At 32.7% G+C, this 22,351-nt stretch overlaps 1 protein-coding gene across 8 annotated transcripts in view; it reads right to left on the bottom strand.

Moving 5' to 3' along the window:
- Nucleotides 1-22,351, bottom strand: part of AHI1 (Abelson helper integration site 1) — a 164,546-nt gene that overhangs the window by 107,278 nt on the left and 34,917 nt on the right. For all 8 annotated transcript variants that reach the window (XM_025049273.1, XM_015592141.2, XM_025049275.1 and 5 more), the window contains 6 exons: nt 19,557-19,680; nt 14,327-14,556; nt 12,622-12,728; nt 10,036-10,154; nt 7,419-7,549; nt 5,988-6,128 (listed from right to left, as the gene is read on the bottom strand). In XM_025049273.1, the coding sequence (XP_024905041.1) occupies nt 5,988-6,128; nt 7,419-7,549; nt 10,036-10,154; nt 12,622-12,728; nt 14,327-14,556; nt 19,557-19,680 (852 nt within the window). The remainder of the gene's footprint in view (nt 1-5,987; nt 6,129-7,418; nt 7,550-10,035; nt 10,155-12,621; nt 12,729-14,326; nt 14,557-19,556; nt 19,681-22,351) is intronic.

Here is a 22,351-nt window from a genome sequence, read left to right as displayed (position 1 = left end):
AAGACCTATTATATATAGCCCTGCTACTGTGTATAGTTATTTTACTGGATATCTAAATCTTTTACTTATAAACCACTCTACTTCTAATTATAATACAGTTATTTAAGCTGGTCGGTCTACTTCTCTAATTTCCAAGCATTCAGCAATTATGCAGCATCCTTCTTCTCTTCCTCTAACTTTGCTATGTGTAGAGAATTTCCGTAGTCTGAATGTTTGTGTTCCCATAAGATTCATGTGTTAAAACTCTAACCCCCACGGTGACAGTATTAGGAAGTGGGTCCTCTGGGAGGTGATTCGATCATGAGAGCAGAGCTCTCAGGACTTGGATAGGTGCCCTTATCAAAGAGGCCCCAGAGGGCCCCCTTGCCCTTTCCACCATGTAAAGTTATGGCTAGAAGGTGCCGCCTATGAACCAGAAAGCAGACTCTCACTGGACATTAAGTCTAGTGGTGCCTTGATCTTGGACTTCCCGGCCTCCAGAACTATGAGAACTAAAAGTGGTTGTTTTTTTTTTACCAAATGGGAGAGCAGCTGCCATCATTTGGCACACGCATCAGTTGAACACCAAAATATAGTAAATTATTTCATAATATCCTGAAGTACATATTATTATTATCCTTTTGTTCATTTCCTATTCCATTACCAACCAATTATTTCACATCATGCTATTCAACTGAAAGTGTGTGACACGTATACTGCTACAGAAAATAGCTAGGATTTCTCTGCTGCAGCCTGACTCACGAATTCTAACATACCTCAGCTTCATCTCTTGCTTTATATTTTATCCTTTGACAAAACATTGAGAAAAAATAAAACAGGTATTATTTAAATTTTATAGGTGTAAAAACAGATGCAGAAACACAAAGTTATGTGATCAGGCTCAAAGAGAAAGTGATGGCATTTTGTCTAGAACCGCAGTGCCCTAACTCCTACCCCAGCCTTTCCTACCACACTGTTGTCTATTTTGCCCTACGCCATTCTTCTTCCTCGGTGCAGTTTAAAAAGCAGCAGTGTAGGCGTAAAAAAATCCCTCCATGAAGAACTCAGGGCTCTGCTTTATGCTCAATGCCACTAAGCTAACTAAGTTTTCCATATGTTTTGAATCCTCGAATGACATAAACTTTCAACTCAAACTATCCATTACTGAAGAATATTAAAATAGATGTTTCAGGATATGACCAAGAAATAGGTAGTTTCAGCATGTTGTATAAAGTGTCATTTTCTTTCTTTTTTCTCCTACTAGGCTAATAACAGATATTTAAAATTCTGACCTACAATCAGTTATATTTGTTACTGCATAATCTTACACATATGAGATTATAATCTGAGTTTGCTTCTCAATCATCATTAGTACTTCAAGAGCACCATTAAGTTATACATAAAACTATGGATATCAAATTTATTTCGACTAGACATTATCTTAGTGCAAAAATATTATAAAAGTAGTTCCATTAAAATTTAATACTACATAATAAAAAATTTATATTTTAGAATACATAAACAATATAATGGCCAAATGCATTATAATTATACTGCAAATCTGTAAAGCAGTAATACTAATATTAGATAAGCAAAGTTCTTTGTAATCTTAAGGGGTTCTCCTAAACATTAAAATTAAAAACAACACATTTCACCACAGGAACATTTGGCTAAATTCTTAATTTATTTCATGATACAGGAAATGCAAAGACTAAATAAGTAGCTGTGACAGACAGCTTAATGGGCTCTGGAGACAGGAAGCTTGACCACTCACCAACTGTGTGGACTTAGGCAAATTACTTCATTCTCCCTATGCCTCAGTTTCACCATGTGCAAAATGAGGGTAACGATAGTATCTACCTCATGAGGTTTGGGAAGGATTGCTCATAAGAGTAGGGAACATATAATAAATTCTTGATAGATATCAGCTACTACTACCACTATTATTATTAGCCCCGAATCTACTATTGATCATGGCTTTCACTCTGTATTTTTATAAAATTTAAGGAGAAAATGCTATTTTACAGGATTTGTAACTCTTATTTTAAACAATTATTGCACATCAGTAATACACTAGGTATTGTGTTAGACACAGTCCTTAAAAACACCATGAACTTTGGTCAAAGAGTAAGTTATATAACAAAATTTTTATAGGAACCTATACATTGCCCTGAATTCTGGTAAAGAATGTCACCGCGTGAAAAATAAAGCTATCGACAATGACAAGTGGTTATTAGTGAATATGAAGTTTATAGATAAAATAATTTAGTGTCAATGGTAGAGAATGCTTTTCAGTTTAACTAAAGTTCCCTCAGAGGTTTAATCAACTACTTAGAAAACATCTTGTTTTCCAATCCTTTGTATTGGAAAAGAGCAAGATAATCTGAGTGTTGATTCCTGGGTTTCATATTCAACCTGGCACATTATAGGTGCTCAATAAAGATTTGTCTTGCCTAAGACAGTGACTGAAAAGCACACCAGAGTTAATACTGATTTAGAGGAGATATTGCCACCTAGTGAAAAATAAGGCTCATTACCTGAAATTATAAAATAATGCTGAGACCTTCCCAAATTAGGACTTGATCCTATTTAAAACACTACAGGATGTTCATCAAGTTTCAGTATTCAAGCTAGGTACTATATTGGTAATAAAACCATGACTATGTTCCATCTCTGCTTCCTACAAACTAAAGATAATACAAAGAAATCATATATTCCATACAGTAAATGGTATGTTAGGGGAAAAAAGTTTGCTTATTAGACAATCAAAAGCTAATATTTCAGGAAATCTGCTAAAAAGGCAGTTTATGTTGCAAATAAGATCATGGACTCTGAGTCCACACAGTATGAATCCAAGTCCTGGCCCCTGTAAAACAGAATAATTATAGAACCTATCTCACAAGATTATTGTGACAAATTAACTATGTGTAAAGTGCTTGAAAGAGTACCAGGGGCATAGAAAGTGCTTTGTAAGTATTAGCTATGATTATGACTAAATGTGGAGCCGGATCCTAGAGACTGAGGCAGATAAATATTGATTAATAACAGAACATTTTGCTAAAGTCTAGCTTCATAAATTTAACTCAGTAGAAGCCGTTTCTCTGACTAGTATTCTGTTATTATGGGAATCCTTAAAGTACATATTTGTGGTACCTTGTGACTAAATTTTGTATTACTAGATGATTAACCTTTTCAACATCAGGCAAATAAAACCGCCTTCTGAAAGTAAAAATCATGTTTCTTACCAAAAAAAGCAAGAAGTCAGTAGAATGAAAGACCTAAAAGACCACAACCTGAACATATGCTTAACAGGGAAAGATGCCTGCTGACTCTTCACAGGTTTTGCTAGAACTGAAAGATGGATGATACATTTAGTTACCATTGTAGTCTCTTTCTCAGCTTAAGTTATAAAAAAAGAAGCTTGCTCCATTTTCCTTGAAAATTACCTAAACGTCTCAGTAGATCTGATAAATACTATTTAAAAATCATATAAGTGTTCTATATCTTCCAAATTTTACACCATTAAAACATTTATGTAAAGCTACATGTAAACTTTATTTTCAGACAAGAAAGTCGGGGCAAAATATTCCCATATTAAAATAAATAAATAAAAGGAAAAACTATAGTAGGTCAATAGTATATATAATTTTCAATACAAAATTTAAAGACTATTTGACTTGATGATCCTGGCCTGCATTTAATGAGTAAAATACTTTAGAGTCTAAAACAACTTTTCATTTTCTTATGAATATATACCATTCACAAGAATTGTGCTAAATCTTGGATTGCTTGAGATTATGTAACTTCTTCCTAAGCTTCCTCTTTTTAAAAATAAACAGTAAAGAGTTGGGAAAATGTGTTGAAACAGTTTAAGTTTTCATTTGTTTGTAAAGGTGTGTCAGTATATCAAAAAATGATTACAAATATATGAAATAATTTTAATTTCATGTGTATTATGTGAATATTCCTAAAACATTTAGAAATTCTTCCTCTTCATGTTAAGAAAGCGTGGATATAACAATGTTCTTAACTTTATGCATTTATTTTCTAATACAACTGACCCCAAGAAGTACAAACTCAAATAAATAAAAGGAAAAAGTTGCTAAACGAAAAAGAGAGAAAAAAACATTTTCCAATTCTCTTTCACATATAGATGCTTATCAGCATACTAAAACATCAGTTCCCATAAAGTCAAGTATGTACTGGTTAGATGAGCATAAGAACAACCAATTTTACCCTGGTTTGTTTTATTCTAGTGCTTATCAATTTACAAAGTACTTTCATAGTCTCTGTCTCATAGAATCTTCACAAATGACTCTTAGGTAGCACAGATATAGTAGTAGTAGTAGAACCATTTACTAAATAAGAAAATAAAGCTTTGAGAAGGCAAGATGTTTGTGCAAGGTCACTAAAGAAACAAAATTGAGGCTAAAACCCATGTTTTTAGACTCCTGAAACACAGCTCGATCTACTTACACTTCTAGAATAAACTTCTTAATCTAAATCCTATTGTTTAAAAACCATATGGGCAAGCCTGACTGGTCTAATCCAATGATGAAATCCCTCTATGACAAAAAATAACAGGAAAAAAAAAAAAAAAGATAAAAGTGAAACTTTAACTTGCATTTGTAGTGAAAATTTCAAAAGCCTATAAAGCAAATTAGAAATTGAATGAAGATTGTTGTGAAACCTCGAGTCTGAGGAAATAACTGTGCTGCCCATTTCCTGTATAACAGTTCCAATTATAAAGTCCCTAGGTATAATTCTTCTCTTTTATGTGAAGATTTAGAATGTATACAAAGATAGACCTGTTTCCGAACACATGCTTTAACTAGACACTAGCTTTGGATATTGGATAATTGGAGAAACGTATCTGTCTTTTCCTATAATCAGGCGGTGTTTATTTTTGTTAACATTTGCTTATAATAGTATATGGTACTGTGTTGTCTAACAATTCTACCATTAGTAATAGTGCTGTATAAATCTTAATATGTGTTAGAGAAATTCATTATTTTTTTTTCTGTTCTTTAAAATAAGGTAAGTTTCAATTTACACATTATTTTCTAATATAATTCACCTGAAAAAACATACAAAAGTCCATACTATGATCAAGAACTTCAGGTTTAGAATTGTCTAATAACTTAGCACTCATTACAACCATTAACCAATTCAATCTGTATTAACGCAATAAATTTAACTACTCACATTTCATTAATTTAAAACACTTTGTCCAAATACTTCCACATTAACGTAACCTATATACATGAATGGCAATTTCGAGAGTGACAGAATTATCAATACGATGCAGAACAACGAAATCCTAATTTCAGGACAGAAATTAAAGAAATATATGAAAAACAGCATAAATCCAAATAATTCTAAAAATGCCATACTATTCCTGAAAATTGTGTCCAGTCTTTATTTCCTTATTTCTCATAATGATAGAATAAGAAAATTTTAGAGTAAAAAAATATATCAGATTTCTAATTCTGGATCTTGTTTTTACTGATATTTAGTTTTCTGCCTTTTCATGTTAAGAAACTCTTAAAACCATAACTTATGAAAACTACGTGCTTTAGTAAAAAACAAAAACACAGAATAAGAAATTAACTCAATATTCAACTGAAAATATTAAAGATCCATATTTCCTAAATGTAATTTATCTTTTAAATTTAGTTAACATTCAAAAAGGATTTTTAGGTGTATTTACTTAAATTGATTTACAAAAAAAGTGATGACTACCATTCTATGATTCCGATATAAGGGCACAACTATTATGTGTACTGTTGCTAATACTTAAACTCCAGAATAATAGTGCTTATGAAAAAAACAAAATGTTGTAATATAATAACAATATAATCTACTTAATCTGTTTGGCTCTTACAGTATACTCAAGAGAGCTTTGTTAATACGAAGGATGATAGTTTCCGTAGAGCTCGTGATTCTGGGTTCAGTCTAAATGTAAAGGTTACTCTAAATATTCTTTACTTATCGAGCAGTGGACTTACCCTGGAAATCATAAATATACAGAAGAATTGGCTCATTCTGCCCAAATGCACAAAATGCAACCATATTTTCAAGTGGATGATAAGAAATGTCCCGAATGGGTGACTTGAATGGCAGGTCAGAATACATTGCTACTTGTTCTCCTAAATAAGAAAAGATATTCAATAATTTGTACTCAGTTATTTCTCATTAGGTTATGCTGCAACTTATTAGAAATGTTTATAGTAAATAATGATGACGCTCATGTTATTTACACAAAAATCTCAAATACTTATAAATATTTGAGTACTACTGTATTAAATAATTATCTTTATTTTTCATTCTGTCAGCCTTCTTCTTTCTACTTCTCAGTCCAACCTCTTGATGAGGTTTTAAAGATACAAAACAAAGACAGCTAAGAAGTAGAGAGGTACCTGATTGAGATCTGACAGGGCCAAGAAACGCCAACTAACAAAGAACTCCAGAAAGAACTTGCAGGAAGAACTGCAGAACTCTAAAACTGAGAAACTGGTTGGGGAAGCTTCGGTGGGGAATTAATTTTTCTATTTTCTTCCAGAGGCTGTTTCAGGTACCATCTGCTTTAAAGATACATCTGATTACTCATAGCTAAAAGAGGTCTACAACAGAGGTCTAAGGAACCTATGAAAAGCATAAGTCAAAAAGCATAGAATGTAGATTTATTGAAGAGGAAAAGAGATCTAACATTTCTGAATTGATACTAAAGCATCAAAACACAGTAAAAAAACAAACAAAAAAACCCTAAGTGAACTGACTTATTGAAAATGCCTAAAGGAAAAATCAAGAGGATAAACAAGGTGTAATTAAATACGATTCATTAAAAGAATTTTAGAGTGAATTTCTCTAAATTCTCTAAATTTATTGCTAAAATTTGAAATGTAGTTTCAAATTTTCTTTTGAAAAGCAAAAGTAAAGTGCAAATGAAATTCCCAATATAATAGTTTATTTTTCTGGAAAAAAACTGAATTATGGTAATTCAGGTAAACTTAATTGCTATTAAGTTTTAGACATCATAAACTTTGACGAGAATATTTCTAATAAAAATGTACTAGAGATGTTTCACCATTTGTATAACTAGTTATATCCCAAATTCAGCTCATAATATTTTGTATTTTGCATGATAGTTCTCATTAAATAGTTCTCTAAGACCCACAATATCTCATTATAGGCAAGGAAAGAATAAACCTTAAATTATAATGTGAAATTTTAAATTCATGATGTTATCGTAACAATAGGAACAGAATAAAAATTTAGACTGTAGCTGACTTCCACTATCATTTTTCCTATTTTGAAAAAACATAATTGAGAACCTGGAATCAGAATTTCCTTGAAAATTATTCCATAAAATGGTATTTTTCATACTTCTTCAAAACAAAACAAAAAAATTTCCTTTTGAAGATCAACAAAATATTTACCTGTTTCTGGTTTCCAAACATATACTATGCCATCTTCACTTCCAGCAAAGAGATAAGTCCCACATGGTGTCAAAGTACTATGAATCTTCTCCCGATAATTTGCGGCTCCTACAAACTTCCTTGCTGCTAATCTATAAACAAGAAAAGATTTTACAAATGTAATCTGTCTTACAGTCTTTAAAGACTGGTGGTAGAAAAACTTTTAAATACTTCATTTGCATTTAACGAACAACTTTTTTGAAAATCTGTTATGGATGCAGAATAAAGAAGAGACAGTGCCAGAGCTCAGGGAGCTTATAATTTAGCGGGAGAGAGAAGGAATGCATCAATGTAAAATAGGAAGCGAATGTAGAAAGTGCCACAAGAGAAGAAAAGAAAGAGTATTTTGCAGATTTGGACTAGAGAGATTATTTCTGGCTATGAAGAGGGACTATTTTATGGAAGTAGCATTTGGGTTGGTTACTCAAGGGACAGAATTTTTATATATTTTCCTGTGTGATGATTTTTTTTAAATCACACAATGAATACTTGATCCCTGCAGAAACATTAGAACATATTATTAAATCATTGATTAAATATAATAGACAACCTTCCAGGCTTTTTCGCTTATGAAAAATAGCTAATACTGTTTTAGTGCTTACTATGTGCCAGTTAGGTACTTCTATCAACCCTGGTTTACAGAGAGGATATTATATACACTGCTCTGCAATGTGCTTTTTTCAATCGACAATATATCACAAACAAAGGCCCTACATGTCAGAATATATAGATTATGCATTGTCAATTTAGGTATACATTATATCATTGTCTAAATGTATCTTAAGAAATTTTCTATTGTTGGACAACATGCATAGGACATTTCCAGCTTTCTCCTACCATGAACATGATTTCTATGAAAAATCATATATTTATTGGGGTGACATTGGTTAATAACATTATAAAAAGTGTTAATAAGATTAACACTTAACACATTAATAAGATTATATGTTTCAAGTGCATAATTCTATAACACATCATTTGTATACTGCATTGTGTGCTCACCACCCCAAGTCTAGTTGTCCTTGTCATCATACATTTGACTACCTATACCCTCTTCATCTTCCTCCCAACCGCCTTCCCTTCTAGTATCCACCATACTATTGTTCAATTTTTAAAACTGTTTTATAGTTATTTTCTTAACATAAATTCCCAGACCTAAAGTTACAGGGTCAAACATTTCTGCAAACTAGTTTATTACCCAAAAAATCCTTATGAGTATGGTATATTATTTCTTTCATTTGAGTGATAAGAAAAAAAGAGAGGTACAGAGAGGTTAATCAGCTAGTAAGGGGTGAAAAAGGTAGTATCTGATTCTAAGCAGTTTGCCTCTAGAGACCAAGCATGAGCTTAAGCTGAATACTATACTGCTTAAAAAGAGATCATCGAACTCCTTAGGCCTTCTAAAATGTGGCTCTAATCTCTACTTCTAAAAAATTCTCTCAGCACCCCTTAACAAGAAACTTATGCTTATACAGACTACCTCACTCTGCCTAGAACACAACTTACATTATTCCAGGCTTTTCTACTCTACTGAAAACACTCCATCTTATCTAAATTCTACCCATCCTTCAAGATTGAGCTCAAAGGACAACCTCTCCATTGAGCCTTTAAGAGAAGACTATATTATAGCTTTCACTTTTGTTGCCATGAATTATATAATTTTTTTATTATAAATTTATATTCATTAAAAATACATACTAAGTACTAGCTATCTGCAAGGCATAGTATGGATGCTATGTATAGAAAAAAGGAATAAGCAGATTCCAGTCCAAAGAGATCTTACAATTCAGCCTAATTAAATGTTTTTGTGTTGTTTTGGAGGCAGTACAACTGGATTATAAACTCCTGATAAGCTACTTCTGCTTATCATTCTCCCACAGCACCCATGCCAGGGTCTTGACCAGTTCTACATAAATATTTAAGGGCTTAATGGTTAGTCCTAAAAAGAGAACTGCAGAATAAACTAATATAAATCACCACATATGCCTTTCTAAATACAATAATGAAATCTAATAACACAGCTTCCTCTCATTTGTTTTGCCAGAACTCCACACCAAAACAAAAGCATGGCAGAAGTCCATGCTAATTTTCCCAGAACTCTGCTTCTGCCTTTTACGTTAAGGATATTTTTCTTCATTTGCTTTATTCAGAAATAAAACAAAAAAGAGAAACAAGGATGTGTTATTCGAAAGCCCTCTCATTCAGTTATGATATTAAATCATAATAATATGCTATACCAGTATCATAGAGATAAAAGATATTCCATAATAGATTTTTTTAATTGTGAAAATAAAGAGCAACTGTGTAGATTTCAGCCTCATAACTATTCCCATTTTGAGCCAGATAATTCCTCATTGTGGGAGGCGGTCTTATGAACTATATGATGTTTAGCAGTATATCTCTAGTCTCTACCCACTAGATAGTAAAAGCAACATTCAAAAATGTCTCCAGACGCTACCAGATGTCCCCTGAAGGACAAAATCCTCCAGGTAAGAACCACAGCTTCATTTTATAAATATGAATTAATTTATTACTTATTCTATGAGTGCTTAACCTGTCAATAGTGAAATATACTTACATTCGGAGATCCATAATTCTCAAAGTACTGTCTTTGGTATGAATTAACAAACGTTTTCCACTGGGATGAACCTCCAAATAACTTATTGGAATCCCCTTAAACTCACTGTCTTTAATCTCCTAAAATGATAAAAAAAAATATTAAAAATATTACCACTGTAACATTAAGTCCTTTTTAGGGTACAAAAGAACAAAATTAATTTTAAGGTATCATTTTCAATTGCACTAATCAGGATGCTTTAAAATTGTTTCAAAGGATCCCCAGTAATTTCAGTTTAAGGTTGAAAATAAAGCTGATGAAATGTATCTTTGGTTGTTATGTAACACCACAGTAGTATGTGTTTCTGTAGTATATTTCCAAACAAAAAGCACTTCCTGCAAATGCATCTTCTATCTCAGCATTTTGTTTATCATCATATGAGAAAGCTTCAGTTTTTTATAAATTCAAAAGTAAGTATAGAATTAACTTTCAAGTTCTATTTGTCTCAGATTATTTCTTCATACACTTACTTCCATTGTCCTGAAAAAGGTATATTATCAGCAGATAATTCTGCAGTCATTTAATGTAGATGTTATTTTAGGTGGGTTTTTTTTTTTTTATATATATATAGTTATTTAAGGCAGCTATAGAAGACACCTGATAAATGATGTCAAGAAAGACAAACGCTGAAGGAGAAATCTGCCTGAACAAGCTTTGCATTAATTAGAAAAATTACCAAAGGTCCTTCTTGATAGTATTACTAAGAGAAAAAAATATATTACAAATGCAAAACTACTTAGAGTTCGGAGTCAAAGAGAAGTACACTTTAACCTGCAGGCAGAATCATGAATTACCCTTCTCACTCAAGGATCCCTTATTATTTGTTGCTCCCTTCTCCTGTAGGGTCTACTCTTTGGATGTGGGTTGGCACCAGCAAAGGTAGGGTACACACGGCTACAGTCCCAACATCAGCAGCTAAGCCCTGGCTACAGCTGTTGGACACTAAGATCTGCTGTCAGCTACTTCTTAAAAGTTACAGAAAAAGTCAAACACTGACACCACAGACAGGGTTTTACTGAGCTGAACAACGACCATTTGAGGGTGGGATGCACCGTTGGGGGTTTGAGCAACTGCAGTAACACACAGATGTAAATATGAAAAAAAAAAAACCTAGTAAGTTAAATGTTACATACTAATTTGAGAAAAGTGCTGGCAGACTTAGTGTCTGCAACATCTATTAATGATTTCCTCCATATTTTTCTTTATCATATTCATGCTCAAACTAGAAAAGCCCTAATTTTGAAAACTATGTTCTGTATCAAGGAGTGTGTGCAACAACAACATCACAGGGACACTTCACCTCAAGGACAGATGAATAAAACAGCATTTCTCACACTGCTGGTTGAAGAAAACCAGTAAGAAATCACAATCTCCAGTTTGTCTTAGGGCATCAGGTACTAAAAAGACATTCCAGCTCATTTCCTAAATTTTTATTTTTGACTGTCTCAGGTAACCACCAGGCTGTGGACTTTCAAGATAAATTTGCCTTTCTTTACTGGGGTAAAGAAACACACGATTTTAACACAAATAACAGACACTGTACTGTAGATTCAAATGACTAAAATGCCTTTGGGGACTTGCCAATCCCTCTGATATGTAAGTAATCAGAAAATTATTTTCAAAGTATGTGAAATTAGGCTACAACATGAATTCCAAGCCATCATTCATTAATCTGATAGACAGATGAGAATGACTAAAAATTGAATGTACTGTTTTTAAACAGATCTGATAGACTCAACAGATTTAACTAAAGTTTGTGGAAATTATTTTTCATTTACAGTGTCTTTTTTTCCAAACAAGGACAATTGTTGTACTCTATTACAAATAAAAAATTAAAGAACAAAGGTACAGCCTGTAAGACAAAAACTATATCAATTTACATAAAACAAACTCAGGTTTAATGATTGATTTTGTATATAATATTTTAATACACAAGCCACCTTAAAAACACTCTACTCCAAAAATGAAAGAGATTATCCACTTGTTTCGCCTATTTAGCACATTTCAAATGAAACAAATAGCAGAAATGGGTGAAGGTGGTCAAAAGGTAAAAAGGAAAAAATGAAACAATTATTGTGATGAAATAAGAGAATCCCTCATCATTACACAATCTCATTACATAATTTTGAAAGTTGGCATGGTTTAACAAAACAGTGAATACACTGTTTTTAGAGTGATATTATTGGACTGAGAAAAAAATATAAATACAGAAAATAAGTTATTATTTACAGATGGTAATATAAATCACATTTTAGCATAAATTTCATTAATAGATCACTGAATTCCATAATGCAAATTAAGGACCCCCAAAATTAAAGGAGAGCCTGGCCAAAGTAAAAAAAAAAATTCACTAAGTCACTTTATCATCAATCAGCCATCAGAAAGACATGATAATTGATGAATGATAATTGACTTTTCAGAGACTAAGAAAAACTTAATATTTTTGAAGAGAAAGAACAAACGTCCTGACGTCTTATTTAAAGGTCATGTGGTTCAATGTTTTTTCCAATTTAATTAAATCCCAAAATATGAAATACAATTTTATACCTTATCAACACTCCAATGGCGGACTGAATGTTGCACATCATTAACTTTGGCGTAGGTATTCCACACAACGATCACCCCAGTGCAGTCTCCTGAATACATGTGATGACCTGTTTAAGTAAATAAAATTACTCTCCTTTGTTACAGAGAGGTAAAAACAAATAATATAAAAGTGGGAAAACACATCCCAGTCAAACAGTCAAAGAATTCTAGGACTATTAAAAGGTATTTCAGTTTAAAAGAGCCAAAAAAAAAAAAAAAAACATAACTCCCAATCAAATCCCAATTATCTTTAAATAAATTCTTTACTCTTTTGAATTATTTTTCATGACTAATTTCCCTCTGCGACTTGCCTGATTTTAATACAAACATAAATAAATAAATAAAAATGAGCAACTTGGTGCACATGTATATGGCTCAAATCCCAAAGCCAAATAAATTATCTGAATTATCCAATATGTATCCATATGCTCACTTTTATTAACCTATATAATGTTTTATATTCCTGGAAAAACTCTTCTATTCTGATATATACTGTTAGCATAATGCCTGAGATCCAGCAAGAACTCAATGATCAGAATAAAATAGTAAATAACAGGTGTTCCAGTTAACATCAATTCTTAATGTCAAACCATCTTACAATTGAATGGGACTTCAGGACCATCAAGTTTAACTCAGAAATATCTTACATCCCAGTATGAACAGATACTCATTCGGCAACTGTGAATTTAATATTTTAAAAAGCAGTTTATTCAACTGATAAATTGCTCTATGTATTAAGATGTTTTCTGTAATTCTGAGCAAAGACAATCTGTCTTCTGCAGCTTTGGCCCTATCTCTACCCACTGGAGCAACAAGACTGATTTCTCCTTTTTTGACATATGGATATCTTAGCCAAATATCTGAAGAAATTCTTCATCTCTCTTTCATACTCTGAGCTATTTCTATTATGACAGAGCTGTCAGATACCTTTCTATCATTGGCTGACCTTTCCTTAATGTGTTCCAATATGTTAACGTCTTTATAGTTGAAGTGAGTACACTGGCAGTAATTATCATTTTGATCTAGATCACATGCTAATTCATTATAGCTACAGCCTATATATCTAGTGTTTGAAATAACGTAAAAGGTGACTAATAGATATAATAAATTTCTTTAGTCTTTGAGCTGTTAAAATCTATATTTGATGTCTTTAAAACATCATCCATATTATCTATATAGATACACCTTTAACTGCAAATTTCCTTTCTATATGTTTCTATACTTTCAAAAAAACAATCCTGCTGCTACATTTAAAATATATTTTTTCAATATTCTTTTGAGATATTCCCTTCATCTTCCTTAATTTTACCCTTTAACCTAAAAGGCTCTTTAAAAAAAAAAAATCTACTCAAGAGATAATCACCAATCCAGTGAAATATATTTATGAAACTTGGAAAATGATTGGTTGTTACAGCAAAGATTAGTTGACTCTAAATGTTTAGGAATTTTGTGACCTTAAAATTACAAACAACTTCTTCAGTGCCAAAACTATGCTCGGGTCTCCCATATAATCTGCAAAATATGCAAAAACCTAACTATGCACAACCAACTATCAATACATAAAATCCCTCTCAAGCTTAAATATTTATTATTCTAGTGAGATAAAAAAATTTTTAAATATCCTTCATGCGATTCAGCTTCATTTGGGATATATTCTCCGACATACCTTCAATATCGAAACAGAGGGAGTTGATGAAACTCCTGTGAGTGTCAAACTGTCGGACCAATACGGCAGGATCCTCTCTCATATCAACTTTCCATATGCGTATCACAGAATCATAGCACCCTGTAACCACCAGTTCTTTTACAGCTGGATGGAATTTAGCCGTGTAAACAAAAGCAGGATGAGGTAAAACTCTGAAAGTCTTTGTATTATCTATTTCATTTTTCCATATCCTGGAAAAAGATAAAAAGTTACATATTTCTTCTGAAAGGCATAAGTTTCTTTAGAAGTTTCTCGAAGAACCAATACAGCCAATGGGATTTACGTAAGCAAATGACAACAAACAATGGTAAACTAAATTTAAGCTTTATAACAAAAAAAAAATGTGATCATGTATTTGATGGCATGGATTCTTTACATTTTGACAAAGCTATTTCTTACTGCTATTATCAAGCGTAATGGTTAATTTGTCTACTAATTATAATCTATACTATAAAATGAAAAACTATTTGTATTTGGATATGTCTTTTTTAAACCTATTTTGACATTGTTTAAACACACATCAAATAGCTGGTAAAATATTGCATTTAGTCCACTATACATAAAAAATAAAATATAGGGAGAAGCTTTACTGATTTCTTGTTTAGGTTGTGCACACTGCTTTTTCAAAGTGCTTACCAGTGGGGTTTAGAGAATAGGATACTCTATTAACTTCATATGAGTAATTTCAAAGCCTAGATAATAAACTTGAAGATCTCGAAGACTTAAAAGCCATAATGAAATTACCATATGAACACTTGATTAAAATAAGATTAAAAATAAGAAAATAAGATTATAATAATATAGTATGTTTTCTATCAAACTATATTAAGCACTCACTTTGTGTTTAACATTCTCATTATCTCTTCCTCTAAATAATGGATGTTTTATAAAAATTAGTATAATCATTGCTATAATCCTGACAAAAGAGTAAACCCTAAGGGTTAAAATGTTATGTTAGATACTCTGCATTTGTAATCAATGTGTAAAAATAGGCAAAATCTAGCAATAGACAGGTGCTAAATGAGTGTGGAATACTGGATTTTTAAAAGCTTAAGTTATCAGAATTAGAAGAGCATATTAATCTTTTAATATGGGGATTTATAATTAATCCTTTTAATTATTACCTAAGAACTAAAGGAAATTATGTCTTTTATCAATTGTCAATAAAAGAAAAAATACAGTTGCTAGTCAAGAATAACTTTCTACGAGTTTTCTCAGCAGCTGCTTAAAATACAGGATATGATCTTCAATTACTAAGAATTCAAACTAACAATGAAGGAAGTGAAAGAACATGTTTTCAAGTAAAAATAAAGCACGTGTGTCACTGCATAAACATTTCACCGTAGTAATAGCTTTCAATGAACATATGTTACATGAAATATAGTATTTATTGAAAAAAGAAAATCACTAATTTGAAATATTACAAAGATTGTTAAAAGATAAAAACTTCAGTTGCTCACTAATAAATCTTAGTGGCATTATTTGAAATACCATGTAACAGACATGAATGGAGCAATTGTATTTTAAAAAGAGCTCGATATAATTGAGAGACACAATTTTTTAAATAAAAATGAACTTTTTAGGTAAAAAACAAAACTGGTATCTATGATGGCATTAGTCACCCAATCAATGGTAGAATCCAAGATCAAAACAAATTTATTAATGGGTTAGGAAAAAATCAGGCTCATCATAGAAAAGAAGGATACACAAATTTGTAAGACTAGGTAACTGCACAAAAAAACAATTATTAGAATTGGAAAAGAAAAAACATACCAAAGTTAAAACAGTATGTGTGAAGCGGGGGTAGGGAGGAGGAATGGGGACAAATGGGCCCATTTGGGAGCCATTACACATGGAAAAATCTTTCTGATTATATGAGAAGTTGTTGTTTGAGAAAAATAGAGATTATACTAAAGATAACTAAAAAAAGGAGGTTTAGGCTAAACCCACATGGTAGAAAGCTAACCAGTGGAAAACAGTTACTTAAGAGACACCAATGATAGCATCTGACAGTGATCCTGAGGAAGACAGAAGAGGACGTGGGCAGAAACTCACGCTTCTGCCATTCCTGAGCTTTAGTAACTAATTCTCTTCCTTTTCACTTTAGCCTATTCATTGTAAGTATTCTTTACTTCTTTCAAAAACCTCAGTCTTTCTGGATCTAGCCACAATGTTTCTTTCTTCACTCAGTTAATCCTTCACGATAATATTTTTATGACATAGAGTCCTAAATTAATATCAATTTCAAAACTACATAAAGAAAAAAAGCATACTTTACTACAATATATTACATGTTGTGTGGGCAAATCCAAGATGGTTTCAAGAAATGGTGAAATCTGAGCTGGGTTTTAAATGATGACTACGAGCCCACTCTGGCTCACAAAAGGCACTTAAATGTTTGTTGAATGAATGACTTGGGCAGGAATTGTAAAGGAAAGACATTTAAGCACAGGAAGACTAGGTAAGGTAACATGGCATGGAGCTGCCAGAGAAGATAAGATGTTAAGGGTATTTCAAAAGATTGTGTGGATGAGGCAGAGGGTACATGTGAAGTGCATAAGAGAAGAGTGTAAGGTCAATGAGGGGCAGGCCTGTCATGCCATGCTAAGGACCCGGAACATTTTCCAAAGGGCAATGGCAATCAAAGTTTTTTAAAACAAGGCATTATGAAAGATGGTTTTAGAAAGATAATTTTAGCATAGTGGAGATGGAAGAGACTAGAAGCTGAACACTGGGAAAGTTCTGCAGCAACAGTTTAAGCAAGAGACAATAAGAGCTTAAATTAAGACAACAGCAGTAAAGACAGAAAGATATTATGGTGAGCATTTTAGGAGACAGAATGGACAGACTTTAGTATTACTTACATCTGGAAATAAATGGTGGAAAAGAAAAAAGAGAAAAGTACGACTCTTGATTCCCAGCGTGGGAGACAAAGTAGATAAGGATGTCATTTAAAAATATATAAGAGTACTAAAAGAGGAAAACAAAGTTTGGTGATTTCAGTAAGATGATTTTGGACTTGAGGTGCCACTGGGAAATCCAGATAGAAGTGTGAAAGAGAAAGTCAAACTCAGAAAAAATGTGGACGTCATTAGCATATAAGGGAGATTCAAAACCAGGGAAGATGAGAGAGACCAGGATAGCACACCAAACAAGGGAAGACAATCAAGTAAAGGACCTTGGGGATAAATATCTGTAGAGAATAGGCAGATGAAAGGAACAACAACAAAAAAAAGGGAATGAAAATTGGTCGGAGTCATGAAAAGAAAACCAAAAGAGGTTGTCAATGAAAACCATGAATTAAAAATATTTCAAGGCTAATCAATAATTAATTACTGCACTGAAGGCAAACAGGGTAAGGACTGAAACTGGCCAATGGATCTAAAAATTAACAAGTAACTGCTGACCTCTTGAAGAAAGTTTATATGGCATGGTGGGAGTGAAAGCCAAACTAACTGGGTTGAAGCAAAGACAATGTGTGTAGGATGCTCTTGATGATGTAGAAAAAAAAAAATAATGTGGTAGTCTGGAAGGCAGAAAAAGATTTCTTTAAGATAAGGAGATTGGAGCATACAGTTGACCCATGAACAACATGGGTTTGAACAATGCCAGTCCACTTATATGCAGATTTTTAAACTGTATTTTGAAACCGTATTTTCAATCCATGGCTGGAAATCTACACACGCTGTATTTCTAAGATGAGAGGACGAAATCAATAGAGAAAGGTACTACAGAGCCAAGAGATGTAAGAAATAGAAGTAACAAAATTGTAGATTAAAGGACTGAGATTAAAAGCACAGATCAAATATTAGCCTTAAAAGTGTCTATACCTATACTGCTTTGCTAAAAGAGATGGACAGAGAGAAAGATGGGTAAATTCATAGTTATTAGGTGGGAAACCAGAGGAAATACAGGAAAATCATGTCTGGCTAAATTTCACTGTAAAGTGAAGGCAGTCATCTAATGGAAGTGCAAAGATTGTGGTTCAGAATGGAGACCATGAAGTATGGTAAGGTTTAGATCTGCAGCCAGAGGAATGAGAAAAGATAGCTCAACAAATATAAGTAAAAGGATTGCTCAGCAGAGATGAGAGCTCAGGAGATTTTCAGATTTACAAATCCACAGTTAGGCCTTAGCAAGGTTATGTATTTTTATCTAGTGTAACCTGGCATCAGACAGAATGGCTATACTGAAAGAACAGACCAGACAGGTTCCTGAGGATACTGTTAAGAGGGACTAATAGTAGGTTCCCAGCTAGATAGAGAGGGAAATCAATTGTCACCATTTGCCATCTTTTTTATTTAACTATAAACTAAACAGTAATGATAACATGTTAATCAATTAGACAATTTATATTGAAAAGGAAATTGATAAGATTACTAGAAGGGACCCAGACACTAAAAGCATATTAAAAAGTATGCATAAAGAACAGGAAGCAGAAGTAGTTAAGAGTGAAATCAGAGTGGATCTTGATCTGGTCTAAATGTCAGTTTCCCACAGAGATAATAAATACGTGTGTATCCAATTTCCACATTTGTGGAAATCAAATTAAATGACATATAGAAAATGACATATACAACTGCCTAATAGTTTTAGAATATATCCAAGGTAGAATAAGTAACTACAAAAAGCATATATGAAACTTTAAAAAGTAGCTTTTAAAATATTTTATTGTGACACTCATTATATTGGAAGGAGTTATTTTAAGACTGACATTCTGAAATATGCAAATACTTGACAATCTATAAAGCTCTTAGAACATAAGGTGCATATTGATTTATTTACTCTACGCTACATACTAAGCACCACTGTGTCCTGGCCTCTGCACCCAGCTAACACTGAAAATGGAATCCCTGCCATCAAGAGCTTATATTCTAGGAAAAATCTCAGTTGTTTTAATAACCTCATCTCAAAGTATTAATTGAACAGTGTACATAATGATCATTTAAAGACAGTGAGGACTAGAAATATTATACATAACATAAATAACATATTTAACAAAAATGTCTTCAAGATAAAAAGTTTTCACTACTACTTATTCAATCAGTCAGTTTATATGGTACATATTTATGACAATCCCTGATAAGCAAAACATTACTGAGGCATAAGAGTAGCTACATTGCTTTATATTCTCTTTGCTTTCTTTGATGGCAAACACCACACACGATAAGTACTTCTCAAGAATACTGACCTGGCAGTGCCATCAGATGATGCAGTAAGGATACAGCGGTCATCTTTTGACCAGCAGAGATCATAAATGATATTGAGGTGGCCATACAATTCTCTCATGAAACGTCCAGAAGGAATCTCATATACTAATGAAAATATTGAAAAATTAGTAAGTTTTCTAATAGAAGATCCTTAATACAGTAATATACAAATTCATAACATAATAGCTTTCCCATAAAGTAAGCACTGTCTTTAAGAATATTAGCAGACATTTTAGTATAAAAAATTTCAAAATCTACTTAAAGTTTTTTTCACTTACTTTAGACACAAGAATTTACACACATAAAATTTTATAATATACTACAATTAACAATTATTCTAATTTCTTTAAAGCAATTTTTCTAATAATCTTTGATAATTAATCAAATAATAAATAACATTTAAACTTCAATTTATTCGAAAGATTCTCTAATTTGGGCTTTAGTGAATAAGGTATTACTTTACCTGAAAACTGATTAAATTCCAACCAAAATTTTGTTTGAAGTAATGAGAAATTCGAAATGCACTATGGTCAGAAACAAATTCTAATACTAAAATTATAGATATAGTATAGAAATAGAGATCTAATCTGATAAACAAGGCTGTATAGTATTGCTATGTTATTATTTACAATAAGTTACCTAAGATAACAACTCGGAACAACAAAGTTTCCAAGTCTCTACTTCCACCTAGTGGTCAAACCAATAGCCCTTTAAAATACTAAGCAGTACCCAAGTATTTCCGGCATAGCAAAAAAAAAGACCCCAGAAAATCTGCGTCCCCCATATAAGCAACAAGGACACTGACAAAAATTGTCAAAATTAACTTTTTCAGAACTCTGGAAATTAAACAAAGGCAATCTGAGGAGGATTTATTCAAGAAAAGCAGCGGAATCTCAGTAAGAACACTAAGTTTGTAGTATTTTAACTTGCCTTGTTCTCTCCCACTCCCACGCTCCAAAGTGGCCTTCAAAACCAACAGCCTTGCAACTACAAAGAAAACCAGCAGCCTAGCTGCCATGGAATGAGACAGAAGAGGTCTAAAGCTCCCCAAAAGCCCCATCCCCAAGACTTATCATTATCAGACATCCTGGCAGCTCCCGGAAGGGCTCCATTTTCATGGCTTGGCTTTATCCAACCCAGCTCTGAGCATGCTCTGTGTGAACAGCCCTAACCTTAGAGTGCCTGTCAAAATAACCAGGGGCATACCTTTCTGAGGCAGTGATACCAGCTGGGCTGGGACTAAGAAGAGGTAGACCAAAAAGCTTAAAAGTAAAAATCTTGGAATGATATACCCACAGAGGACTTTGACAAGCTCCAACATACTCCTGGGAAACTAGAAGGACATATACTCCTAGGCTGTGTGAGTGCCCAATAAAGACCTGAAAGGTCCTACCTCTTACTCTGGCTGACCTGAGCAGGCTCTGTGAAAACAAGAAGTGAAGGCAAAGGCTGAACGAAGCACTGAAAGTACATCCCAATGCACAGGCATACAGAGCCCTTGGTAAAGAGAGACCTATTCACTCAAGGCATTAAAAAAATTTCCCTCTAACCATCAGCTGACCACTTAGCTAACCAAGTGGAAACTTTAGTGGTAACATATGACAAAGAAAAAAGTCTATGGAATTAGTCCAGGAAGGTCACTAACCAAACAGATAAAACAAATAGCCTAGGTGGGTAGATAGAGTGGGGGTAGGAGGGAAATCTGATTTCCAGAGCTGCCACATTTTATTAAGTAAAATATCTATGTTTCAACATAAAATTATGGAGATGTGAGAAAAACAAAACAGAAAAGTATGATCATACACAGGAAAAAAGCAGTCAACAGAAACTGTCCATGAGGAAGGCTAACATTGGTCTTCCTAGACAAAAGATTTTAATCCACTCTTATAAATATGTTCAAAGATCTAAAATCGTGTCTAAAAAAATAAGTGTGGGAATTAAGATGTAAGAATTTCTCACCAATAAGAGATAAAAATTATTTTTTAAAAAAAGACCAAAAAGAAATTCTAGAATGGAAAAGTACAATAACTGAATACACAATTCACTGAGAGGGGCTCAATGGCAGATTTGAATTGGCAGAAGAATCAAGACTTGAACACAGGTCAACTGAGATTATGCATTCTGAGGGGCAGAAAGAAGAAAAATAAATAAAGGTTTAGAGACCTATGGGACACCATCAAGTGTACCAACACAGAAATGATAGGACTGCTCGAACGAGAAATAGAAAGGAAAAGAAAGATCATCTGAAGACAAAAAAACTCTCCAAATACGTAAAAAACATTAATTTGCACATTCTACAAGCTAAACAAATCCCATGTAATCAACAATGAAAATTCAAAAACAAAGATTCTTCTATTTTTTAAGATGTAAGCAATAAGTAAAGCTAAATTTACATAGTATTGTGAAGATTTTTTAAAGCATAAAGTAACATATTTACCACAGAATGTTGAAAACATATAAATCAGAATGAGAGTAATTCTTTCACAGTCCCAAATAATTAAATCACTATTAATATTCTGGAATATGTTTCTTTAGAATCTTTTTTACTCTGTGCATAGGTTTCAGTGAATTTTTAAAATAGCACAATCATAATCAAACTACACAAATAATTTTGTATTTCTTAAAACTAAGATTATTTCATGAGAAGAAATATATGTTTAATAAATGGTAACCAAGCCAATTATAAGTCCTTGCTAAAAAAAAGCAAATCGGTGAAGGAATAACTGTTAGAAGTTGAGCAAAGTTCAACAGGATCTAGTGCTGAGGGCAGATGCCC

Source organism: Pteropus alecto, unplaced genomic scaffold, assembly GCF_000325575.1.
Source record: "Pteropus alecto unplaced genomic scaffold, ASM32557v1 scaffold185, whole genome shotgun sequence".
Lineage (NCBI taxonomy): Eukaryota > Metazoa > Chordata > Mammalia > Chiroptera > Pteropodidae > Pteropus > Pteropus alecto.
This window is presented reverse-complemented; position numbering and strand designations above follow the sequence as displayed.